At 42.9% G+C, this 17,910-nt stretch overlaps 1 protein-coding gene across 1 annotated transcript in view; it reads left to right on the forward strand.

The window, feature by feature from the left end:
* Positions 1 to 17,910, forward strand: part of LOC132826113 (hexokinase-1-like) — a 145,166-nt gene that overhangs the window by 117,628 nt on the left and 9,628 nt on the right. Inside the window, exons 15-17 of the mRNA XM_060841763.1 lie at positions 4,152 to 4,335; positions 6,067 to 6,222; positions 12,646 to 12,879. Of these exons, the coding sequence (XP_060697746.1) occupies positions 4,152 to 4,335; positions 6,067 to 6,222; positions 12,646 to 12,879 (574 nt within the window). The remainder of the gene's footprint in view (positions 1 to 4,151; positions 4,336 to 6,066; positions 6,223 to 12,645; positions 12,880 to 17,910) is intronic.

Here is a 17,910-nt window from a genome sequence, read left to right on the forward strand (position 1 = left end):
ATTAGGCGACCAGAACTGAACACAATATTCCAAGTGTTGTCTAACCAGGGCTTTATAGATCTGCAGCATAGCTTCCCGGCTCTTAAACTCAATCCCCCTGCTAATGAAAGCTAACACATCAAATGCCTTCTTAACAATCCTATCAACTGGGTGGCAACTTTGACATATCTATAGACATGGACATAAAGATCCCTCTGTTCCTCTACACTGTTGAGGATCCTGCCTTTAACTCTGTAATCTGCATGAAAATTCAACCTTCCAAAGTGAATCACTTCACACTTTTCCAGGTTGAACTCCATCTGCGACTTATCAGCCCAGTTCTGTTTCTTGTCAATGTCCCATTGCAACCACCAATGGCCCTCCATACCATCCACAACTCTACTGACCTTCACGTCATCTGCAAATTTACTAACCCATCTTTCCACTTCCTCATCCAAGTTATTTATAAAAATTACAAAGAGCAGAAGTCCCAGAACAGATTCCTCCGGAACACTACTGCACACTGAGCTCCAGGCTGAATACTTTCCATCTGTTAGCATCCTCTGTCTTCTATAGGCCAGCCAATTCTGTACCCAACAGCCAAAATTCCCTGTATCCTATGCCTCCTTACATTCTGAATGAGCCTATCATGGGGAACCTAATCAAATGCCTTATTAAAATTCATATATACCATATCCATTGCTCTACTTTCATCAATGTGTTTTGTCACATCTCCACAGAATTCAATAAGGTATGTAAGGCATGACCTGCCCCTCACAAGGCCATGCTAGCTATTTCTAATCAAGCCAAACTTTTCTAAATAATCATAAATCCATTCTCTCAGATTCCTCTCCAATAATTTGCCCACCACAGATGTAAGACTGACAGGTCTGTAATTCCCAGGGTTATCTCTATTCCCTTTCTTAAACACGGGAATAACATTTGCGACCCTCCAACCATCTGGCACTACTCCAGTGGACAGTGAGCACACAAAGATCATTGCCAAAGACACAGAAATCTCTTCCCTCACTTCCTGTAGTAACATAGGGTATATCCCACCTGGCCTAGGGGATTTGTCTATCCTTATGTTTTTCAAAATTTTCAGCACATCCTCCTTCCAAAATATCAACCTGTTCTGTCAGTCTGTTTCACGCTGTCCTCAGAAACATCAAGGCCCCTCTCAGCAATGAATACTGAAGCAAAGTATTCATTAAGAACCTCCTCTACTTCCCCTGACTCCAGGCACAAATTCCCTCCATTATTCTGATTGGCCCTACCCTACCCTTCCTCTTGTTCCGAATATAAGTGTAGAATATGAGGGTTTTCCTTAATCCTACCGGCTAAAGCTTTCTCATGCCTTTCTAAATTCTCCTAAGTCCATTCTTCAGTTCCTTCCTGGCTACCATGTAATGCCCTAAAGTCCTGTCTGATCCTTGCCTCCTCAATCTTAAGCTCCTGCCACTTTGCCTTATCAACTGCCTATCCATCCTCACAGACTTTCTGCACACTGTACCTACCTGTTCCCCAGCTACCCCAACCTCTGATCTGTAGCTCTGGTTCCCATCCCCCTGCCAAACTAGTTTAAACCCTTCTGAAGACCTCTATCAAACCTCCCACCCAGGATATTGTTGGACATTGTTGCCCTCCAGTTCAGGTGCAACCCATCCTTTTTTTATAGGTCACATCTTCCCTAGAAGGTATCTCAATGATCCATATATCTGAGGCCCTTCCTTCCACACCAGCTCGGCAACCTCATGTTCATCTGCACTCACTCTCTATTCCTAGTCTCACTAGACACTGGCAATGATAACCATCCTAAGATTGCTACTCTGCTCATTCTGCCTTCTAGCTTCCAGCCTATTCTTTTTTCAGGTCCTCCTCCTACCTATATCATTGGTATTGATTTGTGTACCATGACTTCTGGCTGATCTCCCTCCCCCTTAAGTATCCTGTAGAACTCGATCCGAGACATCCCTGACCCTGGCACCCTGGAGGCAACATCTGGGAGTCTCGCTTGCGACCACAGAATCTTCTGTATCTGCTTCTCATGATTGAACCTCCAATCACTATCGCTCTTCTATTCTCCCCACTTCCCTTCTGAGCTACAGAGCCATGCTCTAGCTTTCCCTGGTAAGTGCCTGACCCAACAGTATCCAAAGTGGTATATTTATCATTGAGGGAAACAGCCACAGGCATTCCCTACACCATGTGCCTATTCCCTTTCCCTCTCCTGACGGTCACCCATCTACATTTATTCTGTAACTAAGGTTTGACTACCTCCCTACAACTCCTCTCTATCATCCCCTCAGCCACCCGAATGATCTGAAGATCATCCAGCACCAACTCCATTTCCCTAAGGTGGCGTGGGAGGAACTGGAGTTGGGTGCACTTCTCACAGGTGAAGCCAGCAGGGACCCTTACCTCCCATATCTTGCCAAGGAGCATGCAACTGCTCTAGTCTCCAGTTCCTCTTTTTAAAATGCTTAGAGAGGTTGAATAAATGAGAAAAAAGTTTAAAAAGCTTTACCTAACCAAGCCTCCACACACTGCCTTTTTTTTTTGATTAGAGGAGGAGGATGGGTGGGAGACACTACACGTGTAATGTTTAGCCACAGCCCAAATATATCTGTTCACATACCTAGCAATCCCCGTTTTCATGTCCACGCCTGTTGAGCCTTTGCTCTGCCTACTCATGAGGTAAGAGGAATATTTACCATCCCAGCAGCCCCCTGGTCCTGGCTCTCACCATTCCCAGTGCTGCTGCAAATGGAGGCCGCTGATTCCATAAGGTAAGCAGTGCGATGAGTAGAGGTAAGGAGGAAAAGGAATATACAGTCCTCCTCCTCTTCCAATGGCACAAGCTCACATAATTCCCCTTCAGATCAACATGCTTGTTGTGAGCTTATAAAGTTCTTAAAGCTTTTTAAAAACAAGAATTCTAATGTTAGAACATAGAACATAGAACAGTACAGCACAGAACAGGCCCTTCAGCCCACGATGTTGTGCCAACCACTGATCCTCATGTATGCACCCTCAAATTTCTGTGACCATATGAATGTCCAGCAGTCTCTTAAATGTCCCCAATGACCTTGCTTCCACAACTGCTGCTGGCAATGCATTCCATGCTCTCACAACTCTCTGTGTAAAGGACCCGCCTCTGACATCCCCTCTATACTTTCCTCCAACCAGCTTAAAACTATGACACCTCGTGTTAGTCATTTCTGCCCTGGGAAATAGTCACTGGCTATCGACTCTATCTATGCCTCTCATTATCTTGTACACCTCAATTAGATCCCCTCTCCTCCTCCTTTTCTCCAATGATAAAAGTCCGAGCTCAATCAACCTCTCTTCATAAGATAAGCCCTCCAGTCCAGGCAGCATCCTGGTAAACCTCCTCTGAACCCTCTCCAAAGCATCCACATCTTTCTTATAATAGGGCGACCAGAACTGGACGCATGAACTTTTAATCACTTGTTTGTGAAAAGTAATTTCTGATTTGTTAAACACTTTTCTTGTGTTTATATGTTAAGAGGTTAGATAGAGCAAGATTTATTGCAAAATTTGTAAAAGGATTTGGAAGGCTAAATGCTATGAGGTTGTTTCCCCAATTTGAGAATCTAGAACACAGACATAGCCTGAGTATAAGTGCTGACCATTTTGGACTGAGTTGAGTAGGGATGTCTCAATTCAATAAGGTATGACCCTTTGAAATTCTTGAACCCAGGAATATAAGTAACCCAGCAATATGCTCCCAGTGTACAGGGAATGTGCAGAAAAATGGAGTTGAACTTGCAGTTGAAAATGTGTTGCTGGTTAAAGCACAGCAGGTCAGGTAGCATCCAAGGAATAGGAAATTCGACGTTTCGGGCATAAGCCCTTCATCAGGAATGGTCAGTCATGAACAGTGGAGTAGGCTGGACCAATCTGTATGGTCCATTCCTGCTCCTATTGTTCTTGATATTCGCCAGCACAAATCAGTGGCACCAGTGACATGTTTTTCGAATGGTTCGATGATTGTTGGTTTAGGCTTGCCCTTAGAGAACAGTCATTTGTGCTGCTCCCATATCTTAAATTCCACATCTTCAGCAGGTGAGGAAGTGACAAAAGGAGAGAAAGATAATTTTTGACTCCATGTTATGAACTTCTTCTCTGGTTTATTTGTCGTTCAACAGGAACTGGCTGTAATCTCTGCTACATGGAAGAAATGAAGAAAATAGAAACAGTGAAAGGAAGTGAAGGGAGGATGTGTATCAACACCGAGTGGGGAGCATTTGGTGATGACGGATGCTTAGATTTCATCAGAACTACCTTTGACAAATTGGTGGACATCAATTCATTAAATATAGGACATCAAAAGTGAGTTAATGTATAATATAGAATTGCTTTTCAATACACGTTTCTTCTTTTCCTCACCTAAAGTTACTCACCATTATCAGATTGTGGGTGGTCGATGTCTTTTACTAGTGGCAGAATTTATCATTAGGATACATTAGGCATTGCATGAAGCCTAGCCATATGCACCTTCCATTATGGATGGTGATTATGAGCATGAAGTGAGGTCTAGGACATTGAGTCCACACACTTAAACAACTTGGCATTGGCCAGGAATCGAAATTGAGATTTTAGTACCATAGAATAGCAAAGGAGGAGACCACTCAGTCCTACATGCCTGTTTCAGTTCTTGTAAGAATGAGTTTTTTAATAAGTCTGACATTCAGCTTCCCAACCCCCTGCCCTCAGTCTGCTTTTCTCCCCTTTTCGCATATTTATCCTATCCTTTTCTCACCAGTCTCTCAGGTAGTGCACTCAACCTTGCTGCTTAAAACTATCTTGCTTCTATTCTCATCTGATCATTTTGTAAATTATTTTAAAGCTGTGCCCTATCTGTAAGGGTGGTAGAGACAGAAATCCTCATAACATTTAAGATATATTCAGATACCAAAGCATTCAAAGCTGAACACCAAGTGTTGGAAAATAGGAATAGAATACTTAGTTGCTTGCTTTAGTCCAGTGCAGATGTGATAGTGCAGAGGGCCTTTTTCTGTGCTGTAGATCTCTTTAACTCCTTGGTCTACTAAACCACCATCAGTAAAATGTTTTATTTATTTATGTTAAAACCAATTAGAAAATCATAATATGGTTAGAGCACAGAAGGAGGCCATTTGGCCCTTTGTGTCTGTGCTTGGTCTTTGAAGAGCAAATGCAGTTCTCATGCAAAAATCCATCAATTTATAGAAACATGTTTGCCCCTGGAAGATTTGTGTTGTCTTTCCATAATGGACTCTTATTTTCCTCAGTGATAGTTCTTTTTGTTCTGAATTATCATTTCTTAAAATCTCTCCACCACTCAGATTAAATTGACTGGCCTGCAGTTGCTCAGTTTATTTTGACACACATTTTTGAACAGGGGTGAAACATTTGCAACTCTCCAGCCTTCTGGTACCAACCTGTGTTTAAGGAGGATTTGAAGATTATGGCCAGCACCTCCATAATTTTCTCTTTTACTTTTTCTATAAGATTTGGATGCACCGTATCTGGTCCAAGAGTGTTATCTACTTTAAGTTCAGACAGTCTTTTTAAATTTCTATCAATTTTAAATCATGGAAATCTCAACTCCCTCCTCCTTTACTACGACTAACGTAATATTTTCATCCTTAGTTAAGACAGATGCAAAGTACTCAGAATGTCACAATGTCCCTCTTCCAAGAATTTAGATACATACAAAGACTTTTCAGTTTCTTTTCATGTTCATGTTCATTACCAGTTTCTTCTCATACTCGCTCCTTGCTTCTCAGATTTATTGAGCTCATGTTGTGTAAAGTGGAGGCAGGAGATTCACTGATGCCTGTTTGGGAGCAATTCTCATTGTAGTGATGCTGAAGGGAGCACCTCATAGGCTGCTGCTCTCTTAACACTGCGGAGGCAGTCTCTGTAAAAGACGGAGACTCCATAGACAACCATTTTAATTTTGACTATAATTATAGTTATGGAAGAAATAAATTTAACAAAAATACAGTTTAGAATACTGGATTCTGAACTTTTTAAAACCACTCAAACTCTTGCATGAAACTCTCTTTTATTTACTAGATATGAAAAAATGATAAGTGGGATGTACCTGGGTGAAATTGTGCGCAACATACTGATTAATTTCACAAAACAAGGACTTTTATTCAGAGGTCTCATGTCGCACAGTCTAAAGACCAAAGGCATTTTTCAAACCAAGTATTTGTCTCAGATAGAAAGGTAAGGAAAGATGGTGGGGTATGCAACTATATTGTATTTAAATATCGAGAAACATAGAGTTTTTAACATCATGTATTAAGTACATTCCTAAGGTAAATGTACCTAGAACTTATCATATTGTAGTACTTCAAAGGCAATGAATATATCTATTAAAATTCTTACTTTTCTTTATATTCCTAGCTAGCTTTCTCAGTCTAATCTTTACGGATTTCTGAATATATCCCCTAAAATGTCAGATACTGAACCTCTATTGACTTATCTTTAAACTTGTTAGTTTGCTTTTGCTCCCTCTACTTTCAAGATCTCATAATTGCCCATAATTAAGTTTAAGTCATACAGTCACTCTTCTCTCCTTAAAAGTAAATGAGAAATTCATTCTTATTACTGCTCTACTTAGAGGTGTTTCGTTATGAGATCATTAATTAATCCTATCTCATTCACAATACCAGATGTAGTATAAACTCTCTAGTTAGTTCCATAATAACTATGCTGGAAACATACTATGATCTCCAGATATAAGCCCTGTTTGTTCATTTGATTTTTCCTGTTTATGAATAGACTAAATCTGCCGTGATTATTGCGATGCCTTTAAAGTAATGTTCTCATTACTTAGAGGCATATAGCATGAGAAAAGACCTTTGGCCTATTTCGTCCATGTTGACCGGATATCCTAAATTAACCTAGTCCTATTTACCAGCATTTGGCCATATCCCTCTAAACCCTTTCCATTTATATACCCATCCAGATGCCTTTTAAATGTTGTAATTGTACCAGCCTCTACCAATTCATCTGGCAGCTCATTCCATACACACATCACGCTCTACCTGAAAAAAATGTCCATTATGTCTCTTTTAAAACTTTCCCCTCTCATGTTAAACCTATGACATCTAGTTTTGGACTCCTCTATCCTGAGGAAAAGACCTTGACTATTCAACCTATCCATGCCTCTCATGGTTTTATAGGTCACCCCTCAGCCTCCAATGCCCTAATTAGCCCAAGCCTATTCAGCATCTCCCTATAGCTCAAAATCTCCAACCCTGGCAACATCCTTGTAAATACTTTTTGAAATATACTCTCAAGTTTAACCTCTATGTTTCCTAAAGCAGGGAGATGAGAGTTGAATGCAGTATTTCAAAAGTGGCCTGACCAAAGTCCTGTATAGTTGCAACATGACCTCCCAACTCCTATACTCAGGGCACTGACCAATAAAGGCAAGTGTACCAAATGCTACCCTGTCTACCTGTGGCTTCATTTTCAAGAACCTATGAACCTGCACTCCAAGGTACCGCTGTTTGGCAACACATAGAGTCATAGAGATGTACAGCATGGAAACAGACCCTTTGGTCCAACCTGTCCATGCTGTCCAGATATCCCAACCCAATTTAGTTCCACCTATTGACACCCGGCCCACATCCCTCCAAACCCTTCCTATTCATATACCCATCCAAATGCCTCTTAAATGTTGCAATTGTACCAGCCTCCACCACATCCTCTGGCAGCTCATTCCATACACGTACCACCCTCTGCATGAAAAGGTTGCCCCTTAGGTCTCTTTTATATCTTTCCCCTTTCACCCTAAACCTATGCCCTCTCGTTCTGGACTATCCAACCCCAGGGAAAAGACTTTGTCTATTTATCCTATCTATGCCCCTCATAATTTTGTAAACCTCTATAAGGTCACCCCTCAGCCTCCGACACTCCAAGGAAAACAGCCCCAGCCTGTTCAGCCTCTCCCAACAGCTCAAATCCTTGTAAGTCTTTTCTCAACCCTTTCAAGTTTCACAACATCTTTCCAATAGGAAGGAGACCAGAATTGCACACAATATTCCAACAGTGGCCTAATCAATGTACTGTACAGCCACAACATGACCTCCCAACTCCTGTACTCAATACTCTGACCAATAAAGGAAAGCATACCAAACGCATTCTTCACTATCCTATCTACCTGTGACTCCACTTTCAAGGAACTATGAACCTGCACTCCAAGATCTCTTTGTTCAGCAACACTCTCTACGACCTTACCATTAAGTGTAAAAGTTCTACTAAGATTTGCTTTCCCAAAATACAGCACCTCGCATTTATCTGAATTAAACTCCATCTGCCATTTCTCAGCCCATTGGCCCATTTGATCAAGATCCTCTTGTAATCTGAGGTAACCCTCTTTGCTGTCCACTACACTTCCAATTTTGGTGTCATCTGCAAACTTACTAATTGTACCTCTTATGCTCGCATCCAAATCATTTATATAAATGACAAAAAGTACAGGACCCAGCACCGATCCTTGTGGCACTCCACTGGTCACAGGCCTCCAGTCTGAAAAACAACCCTCCACCTGTCTTCTACCTTTGAGCCAGTTCTGTATCCAAATGGCTAGTTCTCCCTGTATTCCATGAGACCTAACCTTGCTAATCAGTCTCCCATGGGGAACCTTGTCGAACGCCTGACTAAAGTCCATATTGATCACATCTACCGCACTGCCCTCATCAATCCTCTTTGTGCACATCCCAGGACCTGACCTTTAAGTGTGAACCTCTGCCCTGATTCGCCCAACCAAAATGCAACACCACACATTTATCTAGATTAAACTACATCTACCACTCCTTGGCCATCAGCCCATCTGATCAAAGTCCCATTGTACTTTGAGGTAACCTTCTTCGCTGTCCAATATACCATCAATTTTGGTGTCATCTGCAAACTTACTAACCATACTTTTATGACAAAAAGCAGTGGGCCCACCATTGCTGGTCACAGGTATCCAGTCTGAAAAACAATCCTCCACCATGCTTTCTCTCCTATCTTCCAGCTAATTTCTTTATTTATACTCTACCTGTCATGCAGTTACTGATAAGGCACCTGTACACCATTCCCACAAGTGACTTCTTGCCTTTATAATCATCTTGCTATGTCATCCTGCAGCTATACCTCTGCAATGGCTGTAAGATTGCGCTTGTTTACTTTACCTATTTCTTTCAACTGCTACATGCATTCAGATGATGCTTTAGTTTTGCTTCATTTCATTTGTAACTTCGAGCATTATGGAGGCAGTGAGGTCTGCAGATGCTGGTGATCAGAGTTGAAAGTGTGTTGCTGGAAAGACACAGCACATCAGGCAGCAACCGAGGAGCCCTTCATCAGGAATCCTTCTAGCCTTATGTGTATTGACTTATTCTTTGATTTGCACTCTCTATCCCTTTATGTCAGTCTGTTAATCATTTCTCATATTATTTCCTATCTATCTTGCCTTGTCCTAGTTATGTGTCTTGCTTCAGTGGGCCCCAGCAGGGTTCAGCTATATACTATCTCAGTGCTACAGCCCCCATGTTCCCAAGTATTAATGCCAGTGACCAAAGAACAAACCTGAGCTCGCTCTCGCACACCAATCACTTACATTTCACTCATCTTATTTGTCAATGCCAGTTTGCATGTGGTTCAAATAGTAATCCAGGGATTATTACCTTTGACATACTGCTTCTTAATTTGGTGCCTAGTTCCTCATTCCGTATGTGCTTAATCCCACTCCTTGTTATAGACAATAGACAATAGGTGCAGGAATAGGCCATTCTGCCCTTCGGGCCTGCACCACCATTCAATATGATCATGGCTGATCATCCTTAATCAGTATCCTGTTCCTGCCCTATCTCCATAACCCTTGATTCCACTATCCTTGAGAGCTCTATCCAACTCTTTCTTAAATGAATCCAGAGACTGGGCCTCCACTGCCCTCTAGGGCAGAGCATTCCACACAGCCACCACTCTCTGGGTGAAGAAATTTCTCCTCATCTCTGTCCTAAATAGTCTACCCCGTATTTTTAAGCTGTGTCCTCTGGTTCGGCACTCACCCATCAGCGGAAACATGTTTCCTGCCTCCAGAGTGTCCAATCCTTTAATAATCTTATATATCTCAATCAGATCCCCTCTCAGTCTTCTAAACTCAAGGGTATACAAGCCCAGTCGCTCCAGTCTTTCAGTGTAAGGTAATCCCGCCATTCCAGGAATTGACCTCGTGAACCTACGCTGCACTCCCTCAATAGCCAGGATGTCTCTCCTCAAATTTGGAGACCAGAACTGCACACAGTACTCTGGTGTGATCTCACCAGGGCCCTGTACAGCTGCAGAAGAACCTCTTTGCTTCTATACTCAATCTCTGTTGTTATGAAGGCCAGCATGCTATTAGCTTTCTTTACTACCTGCTGTACTTGCATGCTTACCTTCATTGACTGGTGTACAAGAACACCCAGATCTCTCTGTACTGCCCCTTTACCTAAATTGATTCCATTGAGGTAGTAATCTGCCTTCCTGTTCTTGCCACCAAAGTGGATAACCATACATTTATCCACATTAAACTGCATCTGCCATGCATCTGCCCACTCACCTAATTTGTCCAGGTCACCCTGTAATCTCCTAACATCCTCATCACATTTCACCCTGCCACCCAGCTTAGTATCATCAGCAAATTTGCTAATGTTATTGCTGATACCATCTTCTATATCATTAATATATATTGTAAAAAGCTGCAGTCCCAGCACAGATCCCTGCGGTACCCCACTGGTCACTGCCTGCCATTCTGAAATGGAGCCGTTTATCACTACTCTTTGTTTCCTTTCAGCCAACTAACTTTCAATCCAAGTTAATACTTTGCCCCCAGTACCATGCGCCCTAATTTTGCTCACTAACCTCCTAGGTGGGACTTTATCAAAAGCTTTCTGAAAGTCCAGGTCCACTACATCTACTGGATCTCCCTCGTCCATCTTCAGAGTTACATCCTCAAAAAATTCCAGAAGATTAGTCAAGTATGATTTCCTCTTCATAAATCCTTGCTGACTCTGAACAATCCTGTTACTACTATTGAGATGTGTTGTAATTTCATCCTTTATAATAGACTCCAGCATCTTTCCCACCACTGAGATCAGACTAACTGGTCTATAATTTCCTGCTTTCTCTCTCCCACCTTTCTTACAAAGTGGTACAACATTAGCCACCCTCCAATCCACAGGAACTAATCCCGAATCTGTCGAACTCTGGAAAATAATCACCAATGCATCCACGATTTCTCGAGCCACCTCCTTCAGTACCCTGGGATGTAGACCATCAATACTTATCCACCTTCAGACCTAACAGTCTCTCCAACACCAATTCCTGACAAATATAAATTCCCTTAAGTTCGGGTCCTTCAGCCACTGTTACCTCAGGGAGATTGCTTGTGTCTTCCCCAGTGAACACAGATCTGAAGTACCAATTCAATTCTTCTGCCATTTCTTTGTTCTCCATAATATATTCCCCTGTTTCTGTCTTCAAGGGTCCAATTTTAGTCTTAACTATTTTTTTGCCTTTCACATACCTAAAAAAACTTTTACTATCCTCCTTTATATTATTGGCCAGTTTACTTTCATACCTCATTTTTTTCTCTGCGTATTTCCTTCTTAGTAATCCTCTGTTGTTCTTTAAAAGCTTCCCAGTCCTCCGTCTATGTTCTGCCTATGTCAATGAAACTACAGGGACCACGACAGTTTGATCCTCCTCAACCCCTGTCAGTTCCTCTCCAGCTCTGAGTAACCTGATAGCTAGTATTGGGCAGACTGCACAGTCTTCTCCCTCTTTGCTACAGTGTCGATCCTGTTCAATGGCTACTGTGCCATGGTCAATTTGCCTATCCACACTGCAGATCTCACTCTTTTCCAAAAAAATGATGCAAGACCCTCAAACCTATTGAACAATTGTAAAGTTTGAGTCTTCTGCAGTCCTGCAGAGGATCCTCTGGATCCTCTAACCCTCCTCACCCACAGTCACATCTCCATTCCATGACTGTTGATCAAACCAGAAGACCCTGTCTTACAAGTTATAACTGCCTCTTACAACAACTTATCCAGGCCAGTTTCCCCTTTCCTGATGCATTGCAATGTCAGTAGTTCAGTCTCTACCAAAAGCTCCTGCAGTTAGAAATATTTGCTGCAGATATGTTTGAACTGGATCACACTGGCATCCAGTAGCTCCCACATACTGCAATCACAACACATCAACTGTCCTGTCATCCTTACTGTGCCTCAATTAAACATAACTAAATGACCAAAATAAACAAATGTCTCTTCTCACTATCACCAAAACCTTCAAACTTAATACCTTTACCATCATTTATCTTATTCATAATTTAAATCAATAGTTTATTACTTCCTGTCTGCTTGAGTCTCAAGTGTTTCTCGGTGCTGTCTTTGGGTCTCCACTGACCTGCTTCTCTAGGTGCTGCTGACTGCCTGTCTCAGGATTCCCTGCTTGCCCACTCTTCTAGGTGCTGCGGATATGGCTGTTCCCAGCCTCGATTTTGCTGGATGTCCACTTGCCTGCTCCTTTGAATGACCAAACTTGAATTAACTTGTTGTTGTTGTTAAGCAGCCACTAACATCTTTTTTTTAAATCATCTAAACACAGTGACCGTCTGGCTCTGCTCCAAATCCGTTCAATCCTTCAGAAGCTTGGCCTGGACAGTTCTTGTGATGACAGCATCATTGTTAAGGAGGTGTGCACTGTCGTTTCCCGGAGAGCAGCCGAGATCTGTGGTGCAGGATTGGCTGCTGTTGCTGAAAAAATTAGGGAGAGCCGGAACTTGGATTATTTGGAAGTTACTGTCGGTGTGGACGGAACTCTCTACCGGCTTCATCCCCAGTAAGCATTATGACCAATTCCACTGCTGCAATGCTAAATGACTACATAAGATTGTGTAAAGTTGGGAAATGTTTTATTTAACAATGGTGCAAACTAAGTAACTGTGTAATCACACAATAGAAGTTGAGCAGGACAGGTATACAAGAGAATAAGTGTCCAGGAAGGATTCTTGACGCAACATCTAGAGAGACTGACTAGAGAGGAGGCCATATTGGATTTGATGCTTGGCAATGAACCAGGTCAGGTGTCAGATATCTTGGTGGGAGAACATTTCAGTGATAGTGATATTAACTGCCTGACCTTTACTATAGTCATGGAGAAGGAAAGGAACAGATGGTATAGGCAAGTATTTAAGTGAAGGAGGAGGAACTATAAAGCTATTAGGCAGGAACTGTGGAGCATAAATTGGAAACAGATATTCTCAGGGAAATGCACAACAGAAATGTGGAGGTTGCTTAGGAAGAACTTGCTATAGTGCTAGGTAGGTTTGTTCAACTGAGGCAAGGAAAGGGATGGTAATTTGAAGGAACCTTGGATGACAAGAAATATGAAACATCTCATCAAGAGGAAGAAGGAAGCTTACTTAAGGTTGAGGAAGCAAGGATCAGACAGGGCTCTAGAGAGTTACAAGGTGGCCAGGAAGAAACTGAAGAATGGACTTAGGAGAGCTAGGAGAGGGCATGAAAAAGCCATGGGAGGTAGGATTAAGAAAAACCCCAAGGATTCTACACTTATGTGAGGAACAAGAGAATGGCCAGACTGAGGGTAGAACTGATCAGGGATAGTGGAGGGAACTTGTGCCTGGGGTCAGAGGAAGTAGGGGAGGCACTTAATGAATACTTTGCTTCAGTAATCGCTAGTGAGAGGGATCTTGTCATTTGTGAGGACAACATGAAACAGGCTGATACACTTGAACAGGTTGATGTTAAAAAGGAGGATGTGCTGTGAATTTTGAAAAACATAAGGACAGATAAGTCCCCTGCATCAGACGGGATATACCCAATGCTACTCCAGAAGCAAGGGCTGTGCCTTTGGCGATGATCTTTGCATCCTGACTGTCCACTGGTGTAGTACCAGATAATTGAAGGGTGGGGCAAATGTTATTCCCTTGTTCAAGAAAGAGATAACCCTGAGAATTACAGACCATTCAGTCTTACCTCAATGATAGGCAAGTTATTGGATTTTGAGAGACAGAATTGATGATTATTTGGAAAAGCATAGTTTGATTAGAGATGGTCAAATGGCAGGTCGTGCCTCATAAGCCTTATTGAATTCTTTGAGAATGTGAATTGAACCAACCTCTATCACATTTCTCGGTAGTACAGTCCATATGCTATGTATATGCTGGAAAAAACTTGTTTTTCCTTACAACAGATTTGTTCTATTTGCAAATCACTTTAAATTTATGCTCTCTCATTCTTGGTCCTTTTATGAGCAGGAACTATTTCTCCCTATCTGCTCTATCCAGCGTACTCAAGATTTTGAAAATCACTATCAGATCTCCTCTTAATCTTCTTTCCTCCACAGTCCCAACTTAAAATATAGAACATAGAACAGTAAAGCACAGAACAAACCCTTCAGCCCACGATGTTGTGCCGACCATTGATCCTCATGTATGCACCCTCAAATTTTTGTGACCATATGAATGTCCAGCAGTCTCTTAAATGTCCCCAATGACCTCGCTCCCACAACTGCTGCTGGCAACGCATTCCATGCTCTCACAACTCTGTGTAAAGAACCTGTCTCTGACATCCCCTCTATACTTTCCTCCAATCAGCTTAAAACTATGACCCCTCATGTTAGCCACTTCTGCCCTGGGAAATAGTCTCTGGCTATCGACTCTATCTATGCCTCTCATTATCTTGTATACGTCAATTAGGCCCCCTCTCCTCCTCCTTTTCTCCAATGAAAAAAGTCCGAGCTCACTCAACCTCTCTTCATAAAATAAGGTCTCCAGTCCAGGCAGCATCCTGGTAAACCTCCTCTGAACCCTCTCCAAAGTACCCACATTTTTCCTATAATAGGGCGACCAGAACTGGACACAGTATTCCAAGTGCAGTCTAACCAAAGTTTTATAGAGCTGCAACAAGATCTCACGACTCTTAAACTCAATCCCCCTGTTAATGAAAGCCAAAACACCATATGCTTTCTTAACAACCCTGTCCACTTGGTTAGCCATTTTAAGGGATCTATGTACCTGCACATGAAGATCCCTCTGTTCCTCCACACTGCCAAGAATCCTATCCTTAATCCTGTACTCAGCTTTCAAATTCGACCTTCCAAAATGCATCACCTCACATTTATCCAGGTTGAACTCCATCTGCCATCTCTCAGCCCATCTCTGCATCCTGTCAATGTCCCGCTGCAGCCTACAACAGCCCTCTATACTGTCAACGACACCTCCAACCTTTGCATCGTCTGAAAACTTGCTGACCCATCCTTCAATCCCCTCATCTAAGTCATTAATAAACATTACAAACAGTAGAGGCCCAAGGACAGAGCCCTGTGGAACACTGTTCATCACTGACTTCCAGGCAGAATATTTTCCTTCTACTACCACTCACTGTCTTCTGTTGGCCAGCCAATTCTGTATCCAGACAGCTAAGTTCCCCTGTATCCCATTCCTTCAGACCTTCTGAATGAGCCTACCATGGGGAACCTTATGAAATGCCTTGCTGAAGTCCATATACACCACATCCATAGCTCGACCCTCATCAACTTTTCTAGTCACATCCTCAAAGACCTCGATAAGGTTTGTGAGGTATGACCTGTCCCTCACAAAACCGTGTTGACTACATTTAATTAAGCCATACTCTTCCAGATGGTCATAAATCCTTTCCCTTAGAATCCTTTCTAACACCTTGCAGACGACAGACGTGAGACTCACTGGTCTGTAATTGCCAGGGGCTTCCCTATTTTCTTTCTTGAAGAGAGGAATTACATTTGCCTCGCTCCAGTCTTCAGGTACGATTCCAGTGGAGAGCAAGGATGCAAAGATCTTCGCAAGTGGTGAAGCAATTGCATTTCTCGTTTCCCAAAGCAGCCGAGGACAAATCTGGTCCGGGCCTGACAACTTGTCAATCTTAATGTTTGACAAAATTTTCAGCACATCAGCTTCCTCTATCTCTGTCCATTCCAGATGCACACCTGCTCTTCAAAGGTTTCATTCACTACAAAGTTTGTTTCTTTCGTAAAGACAAAAGCAACAAACTCTTTTAGGGCTTCCCCTACCTCCTCAGACACCACACACAAGTTCCCTATGCTATCCCTGATCGGTCCTACTCTTTCTTTGACCATTCTCTTATTCCTCACATAAGTGTTAAATGCTTTTGTGTTCTCCCTAATCCGTTCTGCCAAGCCTTTCTCATGCCCCCTCCTGGCTCTCCTCAGACCATTTTTGAGCTCCTTCCTCGCCTGCCTGTAATCCTCTAGAGCTGAGCTTGACCCTAGCTTCCTCCACCTTATGTAAGCTATCTTCTTCCTTTTGACGAGAACTTCCACCGCTCTCGTCATTCAAGGTTCCTTAATCTTACCACTTCTTGCCTGTCTCAGAAGGACATATTTATTCATCACTCACAACAACTGTTCCTTAAACAATTTCCACATGTCTATAGTGCCTTTACCATGGAACAATTGCTCCCAGTCCATGCTTCCTAACTCATGTCTAATCACATCATAGTTTCCTCTTCCCCAATTAAATATCCTCCCATTTTGCCTAATCCTCTCCTTCTCCATAGCTATGTAGAATGTGAGGCAGTTGTGGTCACCATCACCAAAATGCTCTCCCACCACAAGATCTGATACTTGCCCCGGCCCGTTTCTGAGCACCAAGTCTAGAATGGCCTCTCCCCTCGTCGGCCTGTCAACGTAGTGAATTGGGAAACCCTCCTGAACACACCTTACAAAAACAGCTCCATTCAAATCTTCTGCTTGGAGGAGGTTCCAATCAATATTGGGAAAGTTAAAGTCACCCATTACAACAACCCTACTACGTCCACACTTCTCCAAAATCTGCCGACCTATGCTTTCTTCCATCTCCCTGCTGCTATTGGGGGGCCTGTAGTAAACCCCTAATGAGGTGACTGCTCCCTTGCTATTCCTAATTTCCACCCATACTGACTCGGTAGGCAGATCTTCCTCGACAATGGAAGCTTCTGTAGCTGTGATACCCTCTCTGATTAGTAGTGCTACACTCCCTCCTCTTTTTCCCCCCTCCCTATTCTTCTTAAATGCTCTAAACCCTGGAACATCCAGCAACCATTCCTGCCCCTGAGAAACCCATGTCTCTGTTATGGCTACAACATCATAGCACCAAGAACTGATCTATGCTCTAAGTTCATCACTTTTATTCCTGATGCTCCTTGCATTAAAGCAAGCACACTTTAACTGATCCCTTGGTTCCTTCCCAGGAAAGTCCTTCCCACTAGCTGGTCTACCTCTTGGTATTGCCTCATCTGCATCAACTCTCACCTCCGGTATACAGCTCAGGTTCCCACCCCCCTGCCATACTAGTTTAAACCCTCTTGAACTACTCGAGCAAACCTTCCACCCAGGACATTGGTCCCCTTCCAGTTCAGATACAACCGTCCTTCTTGTACAGGTCCCACCTTCCCTAGAAGGCATCCCAATTATCTACATATCTGAAGCCCTCCCTCCTACACCAGCTGCGCAGCCACATGTTAAGCTGCGCCCGCTCCCTGTTCCTCGCCTCGCTATCTCGTGGCATCGGTAGTAAACCCGAGAACACTACTCTGTTCGTCCTGCTCTGCAGCTTCCATCCTAACTCCCTGAAATCACTTTTTATATGCTCGATCCTTTTCCTGGCTATATCATTAGTGCCAATATGTAACACGATTTCTGCCTGTTCGCCCTCCCCTTTTAGAACTTTATTCACCCGATCGGAGACGTCCCGGACTCTGGCACCAGGGAGGCAACATACCTTCCGGGAATCCCGATCCTGACCATAAAATATCCTATCGATTCCCCTAACTATCGAGTCTCCTACCACGAGTACTTGTCTATTCTGCCCCC

The sequence above is a fragment of the Hemiscyllium ocellatum genome, chromosome 22 (assembly GCF_020745735.1).
Source record: "Hemiscyllium ocellatum isolate sHemOce1 chromosome 22, sHemOce1.pat.X.cur, whole genome shotgun sequence".
Lineage (NCBI taxonomy): Eukaryota > Metazoa > Chordata > Chondrichthyes > Orectolobiformes > Hemiscylliidae > Hemiscyllium > Hemiscyllium ocellatum.